At 47.0% G+C, this 24,809-nt stretch overlaps 4 protein-coding genes across 4 annotated transcripts; 2 read left to right on the plus strand and 2 right to left on the minus strand.

Annotated features, from left to right (window-relative positions):
* Positions 1–5,338: 5,338 nt before the first annotated feature.
* On the plus strand, positions 5,339–6,259 carry CCR75_003917 (uncharacterized protein; the record flags this gene model as incomplete). Its single annotated transcript, XM_067962008.1, has 5 exons — positions 5,339–5,476; positions 5,552–5,694; positions 5,748–6,010; positions 6,065–6,163; positions 6,238–6,259. Exons 2-5 carry the CDS (start codon positions 5,659–5,661, stop codon positions 6,257–6,259), a joined length of 420 nt encoding a protein of 139 aa, XP_067814984.1. The 5' UTR covers positions 5,339–5,476; positions 5,552–5,658.
* A 68-nt stretch (positions 6,260–6,327) lies between these two features.
* Positions 6,328–7,683, plus strand: CCR75_003918 (uncharacterized protein; the record flags this gene model as incomplete). Its single annotated transcript, XM_067962009.1, has 1 exon — positions 6,328–7,683. One exon carries the CDS (start codon positions 6,328–6,330, stop codon positions 7,681–7,683), a length of 1,356 nt encoding a protein of 451 aa, XP_067814985.1.
* On the minus strand, positions 6,405–9,336 carry CCR75_003919 (uncharacterized protein; the record flags this gene model as incomplete). The annotated part of the gene is made up of 3 exons (XM_067962010.1): positions 6,405–8,685; positions 8,758–8,867; positions 8,939–9,336. 3 exons carry the CDS (start codon positions 9,334–9,336, stop codon positions 7,733–7,735), a joined length of 1,461 nt encoding a protein of 486 aa, XP_067814986.1. The 3' UTR covers positions 6,405–7,732.
* Positions 9,337–9,371: 35 nt separating this feature from the next.
* On the minus strand, positions 9,372–11,094 carry CCR75_003920 (uncharacterized protein; the record flags this gene model as incomplete). The annotated part of the gene is made up of 8 exons (XM_067962011.1): positions 9,372–9,820; positions 9,891–9,969; positions 10,045–10,137; positions 10,196–10,286; positions 10,361–10,454; positions 10,513–10,840; positions 10,900–11,012; positions 11,077–11,094. 8 exons carry the CDS (start codon positions 11,092–11,094, stop codon positions 9,725–9,727), a joined length of 912 nt encoding a protein of 303 aa, XP_067815105.1. The 3' UTR covers positions 9,372–9,724.
* Positions 11,095–24,809: the final 13,715 nt, after the last annotated feature.

Below are 24,809 nucleotides of genomic sequence, written 5' to 3' on the forward strand. Positions count from 1 at the left end.
TCAAGAGTAGGCGCTTATACTCTTGATCTGTATGCGCCTCCGAAGTTAACTTCGGAGATAACTCAATTACCAACCCTAGAACCCAAGCGGTTCTTGAGAGATCTGCATGGTGGTAGAGTCAAGCAGATCTGCGTACTCGTCACAGAGGACGATTACGTAACCGACATTCGGTCAGCGGTAATTTTTGCAGAGAACGAACGGGTTCTCAGCAGCTCATCAATGGACGAAAGTGTCCTCGATGTGAAGACTCGGATTAGAGAGATACTACTCAATCCTGGGATTCACTTCAGACAAATCCTTCATACAAGGATTTGATTGAATTCAGGGTTGTATTTTCTGAAACAGTTCCATGCGAGTTGCCTAAGGATAAAGGCACTCGACATGAGATCGAGCTCAAACCGGGCTCGAAGTACTGTGTCATGAAGCAGTGGCCACTGCCTCGTGAACAAGTACTTGCGATCGACAAATTCTATATAAATCGATTAAAAGCGGGCTATATAAGGGAGTCAACCTCCCCACATAGCTTTCCGACCTTCTGTGTGCGAAAAGCCACAGGAGGGTGGCGGATAGTGCACGCATTCAACAAACTGAATGCTGCAACAATACCGGCTCAAACGCCGCTACCGAGAAAGACATAATCACAGATGGTATGTCTAAGAGTACAATCTTTTCGTCTATGAATCTGATGGATGGGTTCTATCAAATCCTTATGCGTCAGCGGGACATCCCGTACACAGCAGTGAGCACCCCCAGAATGATGCTCTGGGAATGGCTAGTCATGCCTCAGGGGCTTAGTAACGCCCCTACAACATTCAACAGATGTGTAACAAATCTGTTGAGACCGGTGCGAGAATTCGCACCGAGTTATTTTGACGAAGTATTCGCCCGTAGCCGGGCCATGGACGGAAGACGGACGTGGAAATTCATAAAAGTCACGTTTTTTCAGGTTCTTACACTTGAGAAGTGTATATTTGCTGCAAGCGAAATATCGCTTTTATCGTGCATGTCAAGGGTTTAAGAAAGTTCCTTGGGCTAGCGAGGTACTTGCACATGTACTTACGCAATTATACCGAGATGATAGTTCATCCCTCTCGTCTCTTGAGAAATGACGAGAAATAGTTATGGAAAGCTAAATGTCATAATTCTTTTGAGGAAATTAAGCAAGGCTTAATATAATCACCCATCTTGGCGATTGCAGATCAAGACAGACTTTTCATGTGGTCTGCGACGCCAGCGATTTCGCAATTGGCTGTGTGTTAATGCAATACAATACGGACGGCGCGGCGCGGAGCGCGTTGTCTGTTACCAATTGCGTCAGCTGCAACCAGTTGAACGCAATTACCCCGTGCATGACAAGGAACTACTTGCCATGAAATATACACTGGCTAAATTTAGGGTCTTTCTCCTCGGAGATAGACCATTCATCGTATATACGGACCATGCGTCATTACGCACAGCCGTAAACAGCCCACGCCTCTCTCCAAGAATGGCGAGGTGGCCATCCTTCTTCGCAAAGTATAATCTCTCCGTGGATAAATCAATTTAATATTAATTTTATTGAAATAAAAACCAGGACGAAATTAATTCCACTATTGCAACACTCACTCCGAGTGTTCCGTCATCAACCTTAGTTGATGACATTAAGGAAGCCTACACAGAAGGTAAAGACCTTTTGCATCAAATGAGTCATCTGATGAATCCATATAATAAATCTTTGAAAGATTTACCGGCTTTATATCGATCGTCATCAGATCGATACACAACACGCAACGGCTTACTGAACTACACAGCCGTTGCCGGCGACACTCCACGTGTCGTCGTCTTAACTCACAATAATTTGGGCTTGCGCATCATATATGAGTGTCACGATGCATCAACAAGTGAACATCGTGACGGTAAGAAGAATTATCTCACAGTAAGTCGCGACCTATACTGGCCCCGGCAGTATCAGTTCGTGCGCACGTACATTCGTGCTTGCGAGGTGTGTTAACAGGTGAAGCCTGGCCTTTCATCCCGTGCACCCTTCCGACCTCGACCACTTCCGACAGAATGTTGGCAGTCCGTATCTATGGACTTCATCTTCGGATTTCCCGAAGATGATCACAAAAACAATGGAATCCTTGTTTTCGTAGACAAATTCAGCAAGATGGTTCATCTTACTGCAGTACCAGAGTGGATCACGGCTCCGGGTTGTGCCCGTGTCTTTATCGACACGGTATTCAAACCCCACGGTTTACCCCGTGAACTGGTCTCCGATAGAGATCCACGACTCACGGCGGAGTTTTGGCAATCCGTTTTCCGATCTCTCAGAACACGGCTGACTATGTCAACTTCTGATCATTCAGAGACAATTAGTCAGACAGGACGCGTAAATCGCGTCCTCGAAGAGATACTTCGAGGTTACGTCCGATCGTATCCAAATTGGAGCGAGTTTTTACCGATGGTCGAATTCGCCATCAACATTTTGGCTCCTGCGTCTGCAACGCATACCCACCCAATAAGACAAATCCTCTAGTTAACGACGTGGACCGTCAGAAACGGAACGCAGACAAATATGGAAAAGTAAATATTGTTTTATTCAAAATGAATGACCTAGTACTACTCTCTACGATAAACTTGCCTAAGCGTGTAGCCACTAATGTGGGTAGCAGCAAACAACTACTCAAGTTCATTGGGCCATTCCGTGTTCTGAATCGCAGAGGCAATGCGTACACAATAGAATTGTCACGTAGGATGCCAACGCATCCTAATTTATACGTTGTTCGGCTCCGCCGGTACCATCAGTACGCGGTTTCTTCGGAGGACGGATTTGACCACCCTTTTCAAAAATCCCTAATAGATTCTTGTGGTCACGAACCAAATTCTTTTGCTGCTGTCATGTTGAAGGTGGATGACCGCGCTAACGAGCCAGATAATTCGTTCGCTGCCCCTTCACATTACGGCGGTTTAAAACGCGTTCCACAAGGAAACGTTGACCACCGTGGGAATCAACCAATGGTTGTGGTGGAGGATGAAAAATAACACCCGACCTGTGTGTAGGATCTAGAGTCGAAGATTCACAAACTCGACCGCTACCTCCATTTTTTGGAGGGGGGACTTGATTACAAGCGCGGAAAGCACTTGTTGGAGCAGAGGGTGTAAGCTCACTGTATTGAACAGTATACCAACGGTTCGAAGAATGCGTACTCAATGTTGGAGTACGAACGGAAGTATCACGCTCTTCGTGATGAGCTGTCGTCAGCTCATCGCGATTTCGAGGATCTGGGAACCTTGTTCCAAGCTGGTTGGTGACGTTGAGGGCCTCGCTCGTCAGTGTGACGAGACCCATCCGATAGATCAGAAGGTCCATCGGAAAATACGCGCCTCTGGCGCATGTACATTGAATGCAAATTGTCAATCGCATCGCGCATCTCAATAGATGCGAGTTCTCCCCAGGGCGAAAAGAGGGAATAGACATTTCCTTTTACTCTCTTCGTGTTGTCAACACAACACGGACAGGGATCACCCCACGTGAGGTATGGAAGTCCTGCCTCGCAAGACAGCCGATGCAATTTATACCTTGCCCGATTGAAGTTCGTTTCTCAAACTTAACGCGAATCGCGTTAAGTCTTTGAAGCCAGGCTTCGCGTCCAATTTCTTTGCCATTGCGAATAAACGCGCTCCAGGCAACAACAAGCGAGATAAAATCTCGCTTGTTGTTACCACTATACCATCGAAGCTTAAGAATTGCATCGAGATTAAAATCTTCCTCAGCGCTAAAGTTCTTCGCGCGAAGATTAAGGCCATGTAGGTTTGTCGCAATAATTAAAGGATATCGATTGTGAGGAGTAGTCTCTCCAGACAAGCTACTGAGTAGCCGTTCGGGCAAAATTCACGTTATTTTTCCAAGGGAAGACGAGATTTTTTATCGTCTGCACTCCGCTGAGTGGTACTCACGGAAGCAGCATACCAGAACTTCATTACGATGGCTTACACCATCGTTATCACCACGCACAGAAACGAGTGCGGGAGACGGTGCTGGCGATGAGGAATCACCCTCATCGTCGAAACCAAACATGCTATAGCGAACGCTATTTGCATGTCAATCCGACTGATCTCCCTCATTCGAAGGCTCATAGTCAGCTGCCTGACGACGATCAGGTAACTGTTCTGCTCTCCCCGAGTCGGCCATTTCGTCCTACTCGCATTCATAGTCGATCTCCAAAGAGGGGTCGCACTAACGGGGTGAATCACCACGTGCACCCGCAACATCTAGTGTTGCGGGAGAAGATGGAACTACGGCAGACGGAACGTCTGCCGCAAGAGACAATAATGCGTCGCCCGCGGCTGCATGAACCGCAGCCGAAGGCGCCGCACTATTTGCATACCGCATTGACTTGTTAACCATGCGATAGAATTAAAAATGATGGTTCTAACCAATTAACATCGTTTTCAATTAAGTAGCCTTATAGTGATCTCTCTATTCAATGACAATCAGAGTGATTGTTGTTCAAGGGGGGTGATGTAACGGGGTTTATCGTTACATAAAATAAACACTTAAAAGTTGTTATTTAATATATTATCTATAAGGTAGAATATATTTGTAGAATGAAACTTTACGTAGTAATATTCGGAAAGCTTATCCATTGGTTATTTAGGACATTATATCTGCTTGCTCCGCGGTCCAGTCAGCACTGGACGCGCGCAAAGAGAGAGACAGATAAGACTTTATTACACGTTTTGTCTTAATTTATAATTAAGTTAGTCTTATTTTGATAGAAACAGAAGAACTTCAATTTATTAATACAGCTCGCTTTTAATGTTACGGGGCACTACGACCTGTACTGTTTCAGTACAAGTCCACTTCACACTGCTTCAGTTGTGAGTGGTGCCTTTCGTTAGGTGACGTACACTGTACGTATAGAGGAAGACTTCTCTTAAGACAAATTAACTTAAGAGGGTAAAATGAAAACTGTATTAATATAGTCAAGTGTCTCTTAATCTATCTTTGTAAATGCTGACTTAACTATAAACTAATACTAAACATGTCAATGAATTCTTATCTATCTTATCTTGTAACTCTCTTTGATTACTTCTACAGCTGATTAGTCTGCGGAACAAATAGACATAATGGCCTATACCTATTTATGGGTAAGAATTCAGGATACTATTATATAAAGTAATATCCTCCAAATATTATCTACCTTTTAGATAATATATTAATTATCAACCTTTAAGCGTTAATTTCATGTAACGATACACCCCGTTACATTTAACCCTCTTTAAAGCAAATGTTTTAAGGAGATTCTTCCTCTGCAAGTACTAGTGCACGCGAAGTGACGCGAGACACCACACGCACTGAAGCAGTGCGAAGTGGACTTGTTCTGAAGAATTACAAGTCGGCAGTGCCCGTTACAGAACTGGTAAGCAAATCAGACTTGCATCTGGTGTGAACAAAGGATGAGGAACAAGCAAGAAAATGAGTGCATCGGAGGAAGTGAGTATCCTTATTAATGTGAATGATGATATGAAGTGGACGGCCAACCTAAAAGAGCAGTTTGATATTTGACAGGCGAAACAGAATGATATTTTTGCTGCTGATGTGTTGATTGTGTTATTTACCAAAATAAGTGACTGTATCACTTGGGTACGAAAATTTATGCGCTTAAGCAGATAAATATGGACATATCTACTCTTCCTCTTGGAACGCAAGAGGTACGCCGCGTTTCGACACAATACCTTTCAAGGCCATTAAGGAGTGCCTGCAGGTTCTAAGCGATCTTATATCTGATCGTGGCTTAAGTGCATGGCAAGTTGTGCTAGGTGTTCGCATTCCTGCCGATTCCGATGAGAGCGTCGACATAATATACGGCAATGCGCTGGCTGAAAGCCTTCAAGAAGAGCGCATTAACCGCAAGCGCAAACGAAATTGTGAGCATAAAGATAGTGTCATCGAGAAGCCGACGTGGAGCTGCTTTATAGTATATCCTGCCGTTTCCTCCCTCACTTCTCCAACAATTAACATCAAGAGGTGCAATGGCAACTAATTGTCAACTCTCAAAGTCTCATTCGATGTGTGCCACAGAATCGTACAGTTGCAGCAACGCGCCGACGCCAATGATCCGACTGTGGCACCATCTACAAGGCAAACTTTTTTATGCCTTACGGACGGTGCAAACATTAGGTACGGATTAAGCGCAGCGAGTACGCAGCGGCATACTAACTTATAATTAATCTCTTAGTTATTACGTTTTAAAGAATCCTGACCTTGGTTGAGTGACATAAATCGTCTTGAAATAGTTTATCAGCGTTCTGTCGTAAATATAATCATGCAAATAAAAAGCTTCCATGCGTTTGCGTGTAACCTCACCATTGCCACGAGCTTCTCAGCTGACGACTGGTCGCAACAAGCTGGTTCGAAGACCAGCGCATCGCAGCGTTACGACAATTAATTGTGGTCTATCGACCAAGAAAGATCGCCCTCTGCCTCTCGAGGGAATTCGTGTCGTAGAATGTGGTCAGCTCATTGCCGGACCTTTCGCTGGAACAATTCTTAGCTACTTTGGCGCCGATGTGATTAAAGTGGAACCGCCTGGTGGGGATCAAGTGCGTAATTACCGTGAGTTGGACCGAAATAAGACATCACTGTGGTGGTACTCTCTCGGAAGAAACAAGCGCTCCATGGCTGTCGACATGAACAAGAACGACGGTCGCAAGCTTATTGAAGAACTCATTGAGCAAAGTGACGTGCTTATTGAGAATTTCCGGCCTGGACGCATGGAGAAATGGGGGCTGGGACCCGACCACTTTGAAAAAACTAATCCGAAACTTGTGTACGCTCGGGTCTCGGGGTTTGGACAGTATGGACCATACTCGTCAAGACCAGGCTTTGCGTCAGTTTGTGAAGCTATGGGTGGATTTCGTTACGTCAACGGGTTTCCTGATCGTCCGCCAGTCCGCCCGAATTTGAGCATCGGTGATACCATTGCTGGCATCCACGCAGCGCTTGGAATTGTGATTGCTCTTCTTGGTCGTGAGCGAGGTATTTCTTCCGGACATTTGAGCAAAGGACAAGTTGTAGATGTTGCAATCTACGAGTCAATGTTCAATTTGATGGAGGCGGTGGTTCCAGAGTATGACTATTCAGGCTCCATTCGCGAATGCTCAGGCTCGACGATCACAGGGATCGTGCCATCGAACACGTATGTCACGAAAGACAAAAAGAACGTTGTTCTTGCCGCCAATGTCGATTCGCTGTTTGTTCGGCTTATGAAAGCAATTGGCCGAGAAGACATGGCGGTGGACAGTAAGTATAGCACAAATGCCGACCGAGTAAAGTTCCAAGCTGAAATTGATGCTACATTGGCGGCATGGACTGCGACGCAAGCGTTAAATACGGTCGTGTCAGTCATGGAGAAGGCCGCTATACCTGTGGGTGTAGTGTATTCTGTTGAAGATATGATGGAGGACCCGCATTACCAGCAACGCAACATGTTTGAAGAGGTAGAAATCCCGGATGGAGATAATTTTCGAAAGCTCAAGGTACCTGCAATTCTACCAAAATTGCAAGCAACCCCTGGTGTGTCGCGTTTCGCTGGGCGCAAGCTGGGACAGGATACTCGACAGATACTTCAAGATGTCCTTTGCCGGTCCCAGCAAGAAATTAAACGGTTGCTACATGAAAAAGTCGTGTTTGAGTCCTAGGCGTTACTTTAAATCTATGAACGGGTCTAAGTACGACCAATAAATCTAACTAGCAGAAGAGCGATTTACAAAAGGAAAACAACCCAAACGAGTCTTTAGATCGCTCGTAAGAAGTAAAAGACGAATCGGAGGATAATCTACCATCCAAATTGCGGCATTGAGTCACATATTTTTGCAACATGGGGGCGTTTTCGTAATAATGTCGTGAATCAAAATGCGTAGGACGCACACAATCTCGATTCATTAACTCCTGCACAGGTAGAGTGCCTGAGTCAGCATGGCGAGCTTTTGGGTTGACTGCTGGCAGCTTCAGATAGCGGCATATCGAGTTGCATCTGTGTGATGAAAGAAACTTTTGGAATCCCAGAACACCGAGGTTGCCTTTGCCAAAGTTGTGGCCGTTAAGCGTATGAATCTGGGGATCCGTGTACAGGTCTCCTACACCTTGAATGTCCACAGCCAACAATTCGTGATTCGAGGCTTCATATGTAAAATGCGAAAAAGCCTGTGGCGTATTACGCTCGTCGTCACTCACGGAACCAAAGTTGTTGTTATGCTTGCGATATTCCCCGGGGATATACGCCTCCACTGCGCATAATAAGCCGTTTCGTTCAAGCAGTTCTAATACCCAAGCTGGGATAAACTCGACCCGCTTGGGTGGGTTGTATGAGTTGTAAACATGCGCGTAGTGAGCACAATGGGCCTGTAGCTCAATGTCCCTAAAGTAAGTCTGCGGGTCTTCGTCCGGGTCAATGGCTAGCTTAGCCACATGACTGTCTGTGTGGGATCCACCGTACATCAAGCTTGAGGAGCTATCTGTGCTTAGATCCTGTAAATGGTACACTAATCGCAAACTTCCTTTGCTAAATGGCGTCTCGTCTAGATTGATGCACACTTGCGTACTGCTCCATTGTCGTGTAGCATAGTTAAACATGTGCTTGATCGCTACTTCGGGGCTCATTCCCCTAAAATTTGGTGCATGCGGTACAATAAGTGGCAAACCTGCAAAAAAAAACATCATCAATTTGTTAATGCCTGTACCTCAAAGCTCGAGGAAGCCACCACTACTCGCACCTTCCGTCCGGCAAAATGAGGTGCGTTTCTTCTGTGTTACCGTATTCTGTGTGCTCGACGCAGGGACCAGTGATGAGAATGTGAGCTCATCCACAATGACACCTTTACGTCTAGACAACAAAAATAAACCTCGTCAAGAATCACAATGCCTGCCCGGGAGTTACCACGTTACTCTACACACCGCTCGTATTCCTCCTCCAATATATAACCTTCGTCACAGAGCGCTCGGAGCGTCGAGATTCTAGCCAAGATACTCTCCTGCAGGTTACCAGCGATCTCTCGTGTGCGCTCCAACTGAATTGAGCTATTCATGCTGCTCAGGTGTCGGCTTGGGGATACGCTCCATACATATGGTTGTGAAGCTGTCCCGTCGTCGCTGTCACTTTCCTCGTCGCTTTGACACTCTCCGGCATCCTGATGGAAACACTTGGCATTGCGCTTGTCTGGGGGCGTGGCGGCCGACACCGTGTGGTAGAACCATCCATTGCTGTCTTTTGCGCGTGCCTCTCCCGTCTGTTGACCGCAGGAAGCACGTCGTAGCGGTGGAGAGATAGACAACTCTTCGCCTTGCGTCACCATGCTTCGGTCAGTGATAACGGCCTCTGGCGCCACTTCAACGAAGTTTGTGGTATCAAAAAGTGGACATTGCGTCCATATAGAGAAAGAAGTCCCGATTTTGTGATGGAAAAAGCCATAACGACATGACGAGTCAATAGAGCCGGAAAAGGTGAGGATTGGACATAATAGATACTAGCTCTGAATGGCGATTGTTTTTCGATATAGGTAGCACTTCAGTCAATTAAAATCATAATTTTATTGGAATCTTGCTGCTCATAATATATCAAATGAACTGCACTTAAATTTTGAATTTTCTTCATTAACTCATGTAACAAAGTCCTTCAAAATCATAGACAGCGCACATCTATCCACGCGTCTGGCTGCCGATGCGATAGTCCTCGATCAGGGATCAAGTAGCCGCTGCAGTTTCATAGATTTGCAGCAATGCATCATCACCGCCTGACACTAGTCGCGATCCCGACGAGTTGTACGCAACACTCCACACCTGATACAGTGTCAAGAATTCACTGTAAGTCATTGATGTCCAGCCAGTGAACAATATTATCACAACGAACTTGGTCAGTGTGCGTTTCAAACGTGTTCAAGCAGCGCCTCGTGCCAATATCCCAAATCTTAACGCGGCGATCTGCGCCACTATGATTATATAAAAAACAGATTAGATCGTTTACCAAGTAGAACAAAAGACGTTATGGAAAGCCTAGATCGTACCCAGTTGCAAATTGTGTGCCATCAGGTGAGCAGGCTACACTCAACACCCATGAAACGTGTCCAGAAAGTGTGGCGACCGCATTATCGTAAGCCCTACGTATCATCGAGAATTAATGCAGTCCTCAGTGTAACATTATTTTACACTACGTACACGTCATAGACATTAACATGCATGTCATCTGATGCGACAAATAATTTTCCATCCGGCGCGTACGCTACAGAGCGCACTGGTTTGGTTCGGTCTGGAATGTCAGCAGATCACATGGCCTTCGTCAGTTTAATTTGCTCACTTGGCATGTTTATGTGTGCTGCGTACCGTCATACTTGTGGACCAACGAGCCAGTCTCGACGTCATATACCCCAACAAAGCCGTCAAATCCGCCGCACGCAACGTGAGAGCCATCTGGTGACTACAAGACCGCTGTAAGCATCCACTAATATTCACAGAAAGGCATCATTGTAACTCACGTAAGCAACGCTAAGGACAAATTTAGCTTGTGTCGAAATTTCTTGCACAATCTTCTCGGCCTTGATATCAAAGAAGTTGATCTTTCCTTGCTGGCTGCCCGACACGAGCTTCGTCTCGTCAGGGCTATAGGCTACCTGCCAAAGCTCACCAGGCCCAGCATCAATTGTCTTCTCGACTGCCCCTGATATAAGGTTAAGCACGCGAATTTGGCAGTCCAGTGAGCTGGTGACCGCGTGCGTGCCACCTTTGTTGCCCACGATGGAGATCGTGCCCAGGACATGACCCGGGTATTGGTGCGATATGGAGACAGCGTCATTCGTTACATCCCTTTAGCACAGTAACATCATGAGCATTACCACTGTATACGTACGACTACTTAGACGCACCAGGACTTTGCGACTTCGTCCACAGATCCGGTCAAAATCTTGTTATTTGACGTCCAGAATGTGCTCCAGATGCCATCGCTATGCGCATTTGGAAATTGGAGAGAAGCCCGATACTGGGTTTCATAGAATATATTAGTACCATGAAGCGTCTAGTACACTACTAGTAAATGTGCTTACGTTCCCTCGGACTGCCATCGGTCTACAATGATTAGTAATGTATTTAGTTTTTTAATGTAAGCCAAATCGGATCGCTCAAATGTCTAAGGCATAATTTTACTGGGAAACTAATTCTTATCGCGATGTCTCCTTAAAAACCTTTAAAAACCTTCCGTCTGGTGAAGGCCACAGGACAAAAACAGATTAATGGACAAAAACAGAGCAAACTGTTGCTCAGTTTGAGCAGTTTGTGTTGGAAAAGGTGAGGACAGGCGATGAAGAAATTGGATTTTCCAGAGGATTATGGGCTAGTGAAACGGCTGTCAGATCTCGGCGTGGATGGATGGGCAACGGTTGCACGTTGTACAAAATCCAGGTAGAGGCAGAGAAGAAGTCAGTGTGGAAAGCATGGCTTTCCACACTGACTTCTTCTGAGCCCAAAGGCTAAAGAAGACGACACCAAGGCTTCACCTTAACGTGCTGCCTCGCCAGGACGCACAGCTATTCCGCCGCACTCTGCGGCTGTCGTTAGAGACGCGCCGGCTCACGAAAGGAGCTCGGCGACCGACGAAAAGATTTTCGCGGCCCTCGCTGCCCTCTCGGACCGCATGGAGAAGATGGAAACTTCCCAGATACGGATCGACGTGGATGAGCGTATGCGCGGTGCCATAGAAAGCGGTATGTTTGCATCGGCTATCGGCGTTAATATGGACGCAAGGACGATGACAATCGACGCGCTAAGAAACTCACCAGAGCGCAAACCAGCGGCTCGTGAAGCGCGGGCGCCAGGACCGTCACCCGAACTCGGAGGTCATTGCTCTCATCTCTAGTGACGTGGTCACCGATGCCGGACATGCAACAAGCGCAGGGGCGCGCCCCCGCTGACGACGCATTTCCCCAAGCGGCAAGTCCAGCAGCGCCACTACAGCAGCAAGGAGCGGTGAACTATGCGAAACCGACGGCAGCCCAGCCCAGCGCAAGCAAACGATCCTTAAGTTCGACGGAACAGAGTTGTATCGTGGCTTGGGATCCGGTTTCTATGATTGGGAGAAGACGTTCCTACGACAAGTCAACTTGGCCGAGGCATCGTGCGGTTTTCGGTGGAGCGAAGATGTCAAGGGCGGAGCTTTCCTGTACCTAGTCGCGGTAAGTGATGCACGGGGAGGTGCAGACTCACTGGTACTGGACAATATTGTTCATCACGCTTCGCCTGAGCTCATGAATGTGATGCGAGCCAAGTACGACCCCACACGGACCGACTACTTAAGACATGCCGAAGAATTGACGCACTTTGCGACATCGATTGAGCTTGGAAGTGGACCGGTTGGGCGTGAGATTGTTGCTACACATGTCGAGGCGTCGTCCCAGCGCAAAGAGTCACGCAGATGTTTTGGGTGTGGCAACATTCAAGCGAATTGTCGGGGTAAGGGAAAAGTAACCGTTGGCAACAACACAAAGACTAACAATGCCGACATGGTTCTTGCAATTAGCGTCAACAAACCTCGTAGGCGTGGAGCCCGCGGCGGGAGAAAGAACAAGGCGCGGACCGAGTCCGTGAATGCTGTCGGAGACGCCGACGACAGCAAACCAAGCGACTGGATCTTGGACAGCGGTTTAAGTAGCACTTGGTGAATGATTTTTCGCTGATGCAGGACGCCAGTGGTGCGACCATGCGATCTCGATGGCAGACGATGATTCTCTCAAGATCACGATGGTTAGAAGTGTCCGCCTGCGTGTGATTGCAAACGGTGAAGATCGTACGATCACTCTTACCGATGTCTACCTGGCTCCGCAGCTTGCGCGCAACATCGTCTCCTACGGGAAACTCGAGCAAAAGGGATTTGGGCTCGTCCACAGAGGATCAGGTCGCTCCCTCGTGCGACGCAGTGATGGGGGGATCGCATTTGACGTCAGTATGCAGACGAACGTGCTGTACGTCAAAACATCAGTGACGCCGGTGGAACAAAAGAACCCAAGAGATGTTTTAATGGCGGTGATATTCGACGCAGGGTCAAGCATGCCAGCAGACGATGTGCAGAGTGAATCACTTATGCACTTCCATGCACGTATGGGACAACTGTCCCTTGACACGATCGAACGAATGGCGAAGACACCTGGTTCGGGTATCAAGATTACAAACCACAATCGGACCGTTTGTAATTCGTGCAAAGAAGGGAAGCAGACGAAGAACAAACAGTCTCGGACGGACACCGGGAAGAACGCCTATCGATCAGATCGGCGGAGTGATTTGCTCGGATTTGAAAGGTTCGCTAACTCCAAGAGATCGACTTGGTAATCGCTACCTGGTTAACTTCGTCGACCACAAGTCGAACTACTGTCGCGTTTTCCTAGCACCGACGAAGGACAAGGCTGCGAAAAGATTCGAGGACTTCGTGCTGGTTTTCGAGCGCATGTTCGAGTGCAAGATACATATCTTGCGAACGGACGGAGGCGGCGAATACAAGAATGTCGATCTGTTCTGCCAGCGCACAGAAATCGCGCGGAAAATAAGCGAAGCACGGAACCAGGCGTCCAACGGCAAAGCTGAGCGCAAGCATCGGACGATACTTAACATGGCACGCAGTATGATCTTCGCAAGTCAACTCCCTCTCAAGTTCTGGGGAGACGCAGTCGAATACTCGGCTTACATCCTGAGTAAAAGCCCGACGCGATCAAATACAGGACGAGCGTCGCCAATCGAGATTCGACGAAGAAAGCGCCTGATCTTCGAGGGATTGTTGTGTTTGGGAGCATATGCGCTGTGTACAGGGATCCATAGAAGATCTCGCTGGCACAGCGAACGCAAGTCGGAGTAATCATTAACCTTTTCGCCAATGATTCTAATAAAGAATCAGCGGCGAAACCAAGGGATTTCGTGTGCTTTTACAAAAAGGAAAACAAGGTGGTGATGACTCAGCACGTCGTGAACATCGAGACGCTCAATGCGGAGCAAAACATTTAGCTGCAGCGCTCATTAAAGTATGATGAGAATCAAGTGATAACGAGTGAAGTCGCAGGTCTAGAAAAAATACTCAAGAGTGCTCACAAGGAAAAGAAGAATTGGAAGCGTGAGGCGCATGGCACGATATCAAGGTCGATACGTGAAGCTGTAGCCAGCGACCAGGAGGAGTCGGCTCAAATTTCAGACGTAATGAGTTATGCCTTCGAAAGGGATCCGAAGAATTACGGCGAAGCTTTGCGCAGCTCAATGCGTGAGGCCTGGAAGAAGGCAATGCACGAAGAGCTGACGGCTCTTGAAGACAACGGTGTGTGGAAGCTGATAAAGCGCCCTTCCAATTGCAACGTTTTACACACGAATGGGTTTATAAAACCGAAATGGACGCGCAAGGGGACATAGAGAGGCTCAAGGCGAGATTGGTTGCGTGCGGCAACGAGCAAGTCCTAGGCGTGGACTACAGTCTCACTTTCGCTGCCGTCATAGACATGTCGACAGTAAAAGTGATACTGGTACTCGCGGCGACGTGGAAGGTGCCGGCAAAGCACGGGGATATTCCTAATGCTTATGTCAGGGCGGACAAAGAAGCGCACCTTGACATTTATTTGCAAGTCCCTCAAGGCATGAACGTCGAGAACAAGACGCTCATGAGTCTCGGTGCGAGAAGAAACAATGATTTGGTGCTTCAGCTGCATAAAAGCCTGTACGGCTTAAAGCAAGCGGGGCGCCTATGGAGTCAGCTTCTACACACGCAACTCACGGAGGCAGGTCCTGAGAAATGTGTTGCGGACATGGGTCTGTACCGCAACCAAGACGGTAAAGATGTTGTCGTGGTCGGCGTGTATGTCGATGATTTGCTTGCGACCGGCACTAGCGTTGTGGCAGTCGATAATTTCTTCGCCAGCCTTGGTTCGCTATCGATGAAGGATTTAGGACGTGTTGCGAAGTTTCTGGGTATACGAGTGGCACTTGATGATGATGGCTCCTATCTTCCGGATCAGGAGGAGGCTATTAAGGACCTTCTGCGCGAACACGAACATCATGAAGCGAATTTTACTCTTGCTCCGATTGGGGCAGACTATTATGAGGTGCAAGATGAAGACAGTGCGCTGCTCGGGGCAACAAGCACTGCTACAAGGCCACCAATCAAGAATTTCCAGTCGCTTGTTGGTAGTCTACTATGGGTGGCGCGTTGTACGAGGCCAGATGTGGCGTTTGCTGTGCATAAAGCGACGCGACAAACCCACCAGCCACGCGTTCACGACAGTAAATTGGCAAAGAGAATTGCTTGCTACTTGAAAGGCACTCAAGGGCTAAAGTTAAAGATGAAACCAAGAGTCGAAGATCGAGACACTCCGGCGCTTGAGTCATACAGCGGATTTCGGTAGTGACAAGAAGGACAGCAAGTCGTTAATTGGAAGCGTTATTTTGCTTAACGACATGCCAGTGAACTGGAGCGCGAAAAGGCGGCGTGTCATTGTCAACAATGGAGGCAGAATTTGTGGCTGCTCCCGAGGCTTCACGTGAATTACTCGGCGTGAGGGAGTTGTTGGGTGAAATCGGCATGCCGCCGGCCTTATCCATGTTGATCATGTCGACAACCAGGCGGCCATTAAGCAACAGGAACGCGAGGCTTCATCAATCAAGGCCAAGCACATCGACGTGCGGCTCAATTTGTTTTGTGACTATGCAAGGCGCGGCATCGTTCTCGTGCAATACGTGCGCTCGGAGGAAATGCTTGCGGACTCCTCACGAAAGCATTGGACCCACCGAAGCTCGCGATATTACGCGCACTTACGTGCTTGTCGTATTAGTCCAAAAATCATGCAATTGACAAGGATGCAAGGCGATGAGGTGCAAGTCGCGGTGGCGATGTGTTGATGGTGCGCTCAAGATAGCTGCGTCCGAGGAGGAGTGTTGGAAAAGGTGAGGACAGGCGAAGGAAGTAATTGGACTTTCCAGAGAGGCTTATGGGCGTAGTGAAACGATGTCAGATCTCGGCGTGGATGGATGGGCAACGGTTGCACGTTATAACAAAATGGCTAGGAGCAAGATGAAGAAAAGTAGTGCTAGTAAGAACATACATAACAGAATCAAATTTGCCCTCATCTGCTCATTATCAATTTCCTGCAGTTTGAGGCATTCGTGCTCGGATAGCGGAGAGCCGCGTCCGAGGCACAGAGCCATGCTGCGGCGGAGTCCGTCACTCAGACTCTGGACGAGCTGAGATGTTATAAATGTGGCAAGCGCGGCCATATGATCGCTGCTATGCCAGGGTCCCTGCTGGGGCAAAGATGCCAAGCAAGAGGACTCTCTTCCCAAAGGGCGATGGCAAGAATCAGCGTGCGAGATGCATAAGTTCCGCATCGACCACTGAGGGGTCGGGAAATGCAGGCGCGCAGTAGGGGGGGTGCTCTACTGACGCAGATTCTGAAGCTACTCCTAAGCTCAGAGTTGTCGAACAAATAGGTAGCATAGTCCCTGAGGTCTCGAGATTTCGGACTTCAACCGTGCTGGTCTATAGCGCTCAAGTAAGAGGCTATGACCAGGTGATGACCCTCCTAGTGGATTCGGGTGCATCACAGAATTTTGTAAAGGCGGCTCTAAGAAAGAGACCGGCGATGTTTGAGTCGCTTTGCCAGGATGGCAAGCGAGATGAGGCGACCGTTCGTTTAGCGAACGGTGCGCTCGTTAAGTCTGAGGGAGTTCAGGTAGAACTCGCCTTCAGCTTTAGTGACTTCTCTTGTAAAGAGAAGTTCACAGTGCTAGGTATGGAGAGTCCGTATGGCCCTCATCCTAGGAATGCCATGGTTGGCAAAACTCCAACCATGGATAGACTGGCGTACACGCACAGTTGCTAGCTCTACGCAGGACACCGGAAAGGATGTGGTCCTGCGAGAACCGTATGCAACTAATGTCGTGTCAAACACAGTTGGGGTGCGTTGACAGGATGTCAAACGTCACCAATCACTCCCCAGCTCGTAGAGACTTGGGATGTGAAAAGGACGATGACAAGTCGTAATGCGTCCGACTGTCCTGCACAGAGCCAAGAGCCCATGGCAGTAGACAGCGAGCTGACAAGAAGTCAAGCGTCGCATGAACCGGCACAGTACCTGGTGCGGTTGGAAGGGGTGCGCTAGCCAAAAGAGCAATGGCACCAGCTTTCCAGTCAAAGGTCGTGGTGACTCGAAGAACGAGTACTCAACAGATTAGGACGATCAAAGGCACATCTAAACGAGTGACCTTTGGATCGGTCCCTGATAAAGAGGACAGGCCTTCGAACAAGGTGTTCGAGGCCGTCAAAGACGAAATTGCGGAGGTGCTCCGGTAAGTCTTTAAATCTACCAAGGAGATAGCAAATCTCCTGGAGATGTCGTGGGGTCTGTTCTTTGCCGAATTAAAGGAAGGAAAGATCCACGAAACAGTCACACCAGTTCCAAAAGATAACTTGGTGGACTGTTGCTCGACATCCACAATGGACGAGAGCGTCCTAGAAACGGACAAAAAGAGACGGATCGCTGCTCGAAGCTGGGATGCCTTGAGAGACAGTCCGTTCTTTGAGGTTATCGCGATGTGCTCTTAGAATAAGTGCCGAGCCGCCTACCAGCAGATGAGGGCATCGGGCACGAAATAGACCCCGAACCTGGCACCAGATATTGTGTGACTAGGCAATGGCCGTGGCCGAAAGAACAAGTCGATTATATCGATGAGTTCTTCGACAAGCGAGCCAAGGCGGGACATGTGCGTGAGAGCAAATCGCCTCACTGCAGCCGGACCTTTTGTGTGCGTAAAGCCACATGTGAATGGCGCGTGGTTCATGCTCACAATAAGCTAAACACGGCGACCATGCCGGCTCAAACGCCAATCCCGCGGAAAGATGTTTTTGAGCTCCAGGAGGAAGTCAACTATCTTTTACGCGTTGAATTGAAAGGATGGCTACAATCAATTACTCATGAGAGAGTACGATGTAGCCAAAACAGCTGTAAGCACCCAAAGTGCTTTGGGAGTGGCTTGTGATGCTCCAAGGTTTGAAAAACGCACCAGCGACATTCAATCGAGTGGTGGCTCACGTGATGCGTCAGCGCCGTGCCTACGCGTCCCATTACTTTGACGATATATTCGTGCATAGTAGGGCCGAGGACGGGCTGAGCGCAATAGAGTCGCACAAGCATCATTTAGACGCTGTGCTGCAGACTTTAAAGGACGCCCAATTGTACGTCAACTTGCAAAAGTGCGTCATAGGGGTCCCTGAGATACCTGTACTGGGCTGCACCGTTGGTACACATGGTGTACGAGCAGACCCAGACGAGGTAAAATCAGTGAAGGAATGGCCAATCCCACGGCATGTGAAGGATTTGCGCCAATTCCTAGGGCTCGCTAATTACTTGCATAAGTATAGCAAGAATTACGCTGAGCAAACTTAACTATTATCTGATCTCCTTAAAAAGGACACAGAATGGGTTTTGTTAAAATAATTAGAAGATGCGTTCACATCAGTGAAGCAGTCTCTTGTGGAGGCACCGGTCTTGGCATTGCCAGACGCGGATAAGCCCTTTCGCTTCGTCTGCGATGCAAGTAATTTTGAAGTTCACAGCGCTAGGTATGGAGAGTCCGTATGGCCCTCATCCTAGGAATGCCATGGTTGGCAAAACTCCAACCATGGATAGACTGGCGTACACGCACAGTTGCTAGCTCTACGCAGGACACCGGAAAGGATGTGGTCCTGCGAGAACCGTATGCAACTAATGTCGTGTCAAACACAGTTGGGGTGCGTTGACAGGATGTCAAACGTCACCAATCACTCCCCAGCTCGTAGAGACTTGGGATGTGAAAAGGACGATGACAAGTCGTAATGCGTCCGACTGTCCTGCACAGAGCCAAGAGCCCATGGCAGTAGACAGCGAGCTGACAAGAAGTCAAGCGTCGCATGAACCGGCACAGTACCTGGTGCGGTTGGAAGGGGTGCGCTAGCCAAAAGAGCAATGGCACCAGCTTTCCAGTCAAAGGTCGTGGTGACTCGAAGAACGAGTACTCAACAGATTAGGACGATCAAAGGCACATCTAAACGAGTGACCTTTGGATCGGTCCCTGATAAAGAGGACAGGCCTTCGAACAAGGTGTTCGAGGCCGTCAAAGACGAAATTGCGGAGGTGCTCCGGTAAGTCTTTAAATCTACCAAGGAGATAGCAAATCTCCTGGAGATGTCGTGGGGTCTGTTCTTTGCCGAATTAAAGGAAGGAAAGATCCACGAAACAGTCACACCAGTTCCAAAAGATAACTTGGTGGACTGTTGCTCGACATCCACAATGGACGAGAGCGTCCTAGAAACGGACAAAAAGAGACGGATCGCTGCTCGAAGCTGGGATGCCTTGAGAGACAGTCCGTTCTTTGAGGTTATCGCGATGTGCTCTTAGAATAAGTGCCGAGCCGCCTACCAGCAGATGAGGGCATCGGGCACGAAATAGACCCCGAACCTGGCACCAGATATTGTGTGACTAGGCAATGGCCGTGGCCGAAAGAACAAGTCGATTATATCGATGAGTTCTTCGACAAGCGAGCCAAGGCGGGACATGTGCGTGAGAGCAAATCGCCTCACTGCAGCCGGACCTTTTGTGTGCGTAAAGCCACATGTGAATGGCGCGTGGTTCATGCTCACAATAAGCTAAACACGGCGACCATGCCGGCTCAAACGCCAATCCCGCGGAAAGATGTTTTTGAGCTCCAGGAGGAAGTCAACTATCTTTTACGCGTTGAATTGAAAGGATGGCTACAATCAATTACTCATGAGAGAGTACGATGTAGCCAAAACAGCTGTAAGCACCCAAAGTGCTTTGGGAGTGGCTTGTGATGCTCCAAGGTTTGAAAAACGCACCAGCGACATTCAATCGAGTGGTGGCTCACGTGATGCGTCAGCGCCGTGCCTACGCGTCCCATTACTTTGACGATGTATTCGTGCATAGTAGGGCCGAGGACGGGCTGAGCGCAATAGAGTCGCACAAGCGTCATTTAGACGCTGTGTTGCAGACTTTAAAGGACGCCCAATTGTACGTCAACTTGCAAAAGTGCGTCATAGGGGTCCCTGAGATACCTGTACTGGGCTGCATCGTTGGTACACATGGTGTACGAGCAGACCCAGACAAGGTAAAATCAGTAAAGGAATGGCCAATCCCACGGCATGTGAAGGATTTGCGCCAATTCCTAGGGATTGCTAATTACTTGAATAAATATAGCAAGAATTATGCTGAGCAAACTTAATAAATATCTGACCTCCTTAAAAGGGACGCATAATGGGTTTAGTTACAAGAACAAGACGATACATTCACATCAGTGAAGCAATCTCTTGTAGAGGCACCGGTCTTGGCTTTCCCAGACGCGGATAAGACCTTTGGCATCGTCTGCGATGCAGGTAATTTTGCATTCGGCAGCAAGCTCATGAAGAAGGATGACGATGGCTTTGACTGCGTCATCTTTAATCATTCTCGGCTTTTAAAAGCCACGGAACTGAATTACCCAGTGCATGACAAAGAGCTACTCTCAATAGAGTATGCTCTTGTCAATTATACGGATCACGCATCACTGCGGACCGCAATAAACTCACCGCACCTATCACCTAGAATGGCAAGATGGCTTACATTCATCTCTGAATTTAATTTCAAAGTTGAATACCAGCCGGGTAAGTCGAATGTCTTGGCTGACGCTTTATCGCGCAGACCAGACTTCGAGGTTAGACACCAGGAAAGTGTGTCTACTGCTAAAGCACAATTTTAGCCGTCAACGTTGGCAGCCATGAAGACAAACCACGTGACAAGCTCATTAGCCTCTAAAATAAAAGAGAGCTACAGTCAGGACGACCATTCTCCCCTGCTGTTGGTTCACTTTGGTGGACGAAAGGTAACCCTTCCGTCGCATATGATCGAATCTAGTCGCATAGGATCCGTGCTGATCCATTGAATTGGATGACCGCAGCCGATTGACAGCCAGCCATCACTCCACATAATCGTTGGTCCTGACGCAACAGTAACAAAACAAGGACCGATGGCACGGGAGTATCGACAAGGCCACGGTGATCATTGCAATACGACTCGACACACGACAGGAATTAATGGATAGTGTGTCCCCTTGTTTGTCTCTAGAACGATATCCATTAAAGCAAGCAGCTTGCTATTGCTCATAAAGTGGGCCGGGATTGCAATACAGTACTGTGATGACGACCAGAGGTGCGCCAGCAATGGTTGTTAGTACAATAAACCATCACGTGTTGTATATCGATCTGTTGAGGATCGATTCTTATTTTTTAAGTTTGTATAATTTCACTTGTCAATTTTCCAATATTTAAATTTGATGCCAATAACCAAGATAATGATTTTTTTATCTGTTTATATTCATCTAAAAGCATTCAAAAATATCTATCTCTTTTTTTTCTTCTTTCTTCTTTTTTTGGAATACTTATTTCTTTCAATCTAGGTAACAAATTCTCAATAGCTTTAAATATTCATTAAAAACAGTAACGGTGCCCGAACCCTTCCGAGAAGCATCTGAAACATGTAAGTTTTTGCCCACTCGATCGTAAGCCTTATCAAAACCGATGAATACCGCATATCTATAAATCGCTGAGGAAATGCACATGGGGTGATGACTTCTCCCTGCGATAAAAACCTTTTGCTTGACGATGATCAAATGCGGCATGAGCTGGCGCATTCTATGCGGCAATGACCTGATCAATATTTTGACGTCAAATTGCACCATCGATCTTGGTCGGTTCTTATCGGGATCCTATCGAGATCATGACTTGCACATAAGGTCCACAGCTGCATTGCGCTTAGAGGAAAGCAGGGGGCCTCGCTTAAATTGGTAACGGAAGGCGATCAAAAGGATCTATACGAAGATGTCCGAACCAATTTTACGCGGACAGTCTATCCGGCCGGAGTGCAGATGAAGTGCTCTATATCAAATCGACTGCGCCAAAATAGTTTTGGTTTAGCGAAAACGTAACTTCACCATGCTCGGACCGATGGGCATCCTGAACGTTCGTGGTGCACGCCGAATTACAATGATGCACTTGCCGATCTAGATGCAAAGCTTGATGTGTACGAATTAAGTGTTTTGGACGCGTACCAGCTCTGGATCATTCCTTTACGTGTATCGCCGCCGAACTGTTCAGCAGCAGCGGATATCTGCGCTGAATTGGCTTAAGCTGACGGTCTTGCCACCCGTGCTGATACTGATCAGATGGCTCGTGATATTTTCTTCGACTTTTGATCGGTCTTTCTTGCTCAGCCGTCCTGTGACGAGGCACTTCTTCCACCTGCAAGCTCCACAAGCGCCCGAGTCCGCAAAACCATTTAATATTTCGATGACCCAGATAATCTATTAAAGGATGAAGGTCTCAAAATATAGACTGTTTCAAAACAGCACTGTCGAACATTATCCTCCATTTAAGGGAACTTGACGAGGCGAACGTTATTCAGAAAGCAGTCTGAAGTCAACAAAGCAACAATCATACAAACTTAAAATTCCGATATTCGAAAATTACGCGCTCCAAATTTAAAGGCTGCATTAATAATTATAAAATTTGCTAAATAAAAAAGTTAGGACGAATATCCTTACCGCGGTAACCGCTGCGAAAGGCAACATAGGCACTTTCCAAACCAAGCAAAATAAGCTAGGGCAATAAGCTGACTACTATTACATGACACTGTCGATCGAGAGAAACTTCATTGTGGGGCGCTACAAATGTTGCGACGTTAATAGTGTGATAGAACCTTTCTATAAAGCAACCATCGAAGTGCTACGATCAGATAAAATGGAAGGTCGTAAATCTTAAGGACTGATGTAGCCGTTCCGGGTGTATCCTTAATCAACACTAAATTTTAAAGCTTCAAAAAAATTTAATGAAGCTAAACAATGATTCATTGAGGGTTCAGCACGAAAGCTGGTTAACTTCTAGACGAAAAGCAGAATATTAGTCATTGCCTAAGGTTGTGACGTAATTCAATGACGTCTTTAAGCAAGTCTTGTTAAGGCCAACAATACCCAATACGTATCGTCAAATAGAACATCATTTAATATGAAGTCACGTTTATATGAACCTACTGCTCATTCAAAGAAAATAATGAAGGTAACACTTACATATAGAAGAAGCGATTTTTTTTGTGGAGGACTACACCAAAAATATCTTTGCATAATTAAGTCTACTTGATCAACGTTAAGAGTGAGACTTCAGGGAAAATTTTAAGTTGCTATGCTACACTGACCATTTTTGCTAGATATTTGACCATTTTTGCCAATTTGACCATTTCGGCAAAAATGTATTATAAAAGGCTCGCAACTATAGTAATACTAAAGAAATGCTTAATATAGGTTAAAAGTGTAACTGTATAAATATAATAAAGTTTCGACGCGCTAATACTTCTTATAATCCTCGCTTAACACATTTAAATGAAATTGTGTATAGAAGATCATTGCTCACCGCCCATTCGCGGGTCTAGCAGCAATTGACGGGGATGATTGGTAGACATAAATCAACGAATGAACAGAGCTGTCACATTACTGCCCCAACGTTATCATGTATTGTATACTATCATATTAATTTTTATAACAGTATTCTATTTTCATTATTATTTCTGTTACAGTTAATTATAATTATGTGACGAGCTACCCGTCACAAGTCGAGCACATAGGCCTTAAAACATTGGCAACATTTATTAACGCTGGGCAAATAAAGTCTGCATGACTTTGCTTGAGAATTGAGGAGAAGTAGAAATGTTTATTGCAAATAAATTTTCCCTGGTGCACGGCTGAGTGAACTTACCCAGATTCATGATACCCCTCATCCTTATGCGCTTTTGGAGAGTAGTCAAACAATACCGGCTTCTAGCAGTAGCGTTTAGTCTTAATAACTGTGCATATCGGCTTTTGCGCAATAGATCGATTAAGTTTCTGCCCTATCAGCTTTGGATGGTAGGATATGAGCCTACCATGGCTTTAACGTTTGCTACACCCACCCAACCGTAAAAGCCCAAGCTTAAGGTAATCCGACGAGGTCGCACAGCTCCGTCATCCTCGGTGCTGGCAGTGTTTTGATCAGTAAATTGGCCTTCATCAAGCGATTCTACTATGCAGGCTTGACAATTCACTTGTTCGCATAATCTCAAATGAACTTGACCCGTATATCCACATGTTCGGCGCTAGTCATACTGTCTTCAGACACCAACTGCTGTATCGCGGCTTGGTTATCCATCATCACGCACATAGGTTGTGCGACGTCAAAGCCAAATTTGCATACCAAATCCCGAGGTCCAAGTTGTTCACGTCAGACATGCGAGGCAGCCGTTAAATTGCCTTTCGAAGTAAGCCAAAATCTGCCTTGGAGTTCTGAGCTGCGAAGTCCTCGGTCTTAGACAAAAAATATATGCAGTTATTGGTACGGTGGTCGACAAAATTATTCATATACTGGTTTTCAAGGCGATCATTCTGCGTCATTGGCCCCATTAGATCCCCCCAGTAAAGTCTATCAAAAAGTTGTCTCCCGCATCATTGCGCGATTAATGAGTTTTAGTGCTTGCTCGATGCATACTTTGCCTAAATTTTAAATAAGAATAAATTACTTACGGTCTACATAAGGCCAATGGATACGGTATCTCCTATCGCGGACAATATCGTGTCATTACCGGTATGCATGGCGGGCCTGCTGTCTTTGATGTGAAGATTCGCACAGTCTTCGTTTTGTGCGCACACTGGGATGCGATCACGCATTGAGTGTTGGCAACGTTTTGATGTCCTTTTTGACCAAAAACGA

This window comes from Bremia lactucae, linkage group LG3 (assembly GCF_004359215.1).
Source record: "Bremia lactucae strain SF5 linkage group LG3, whole genome shotgun sequence".
NCBI lineage: Eukaryota > Oomycota > Peronosporomycetes > Peronosporales > Peronosporaceae > Bremia > Bremia lactucae.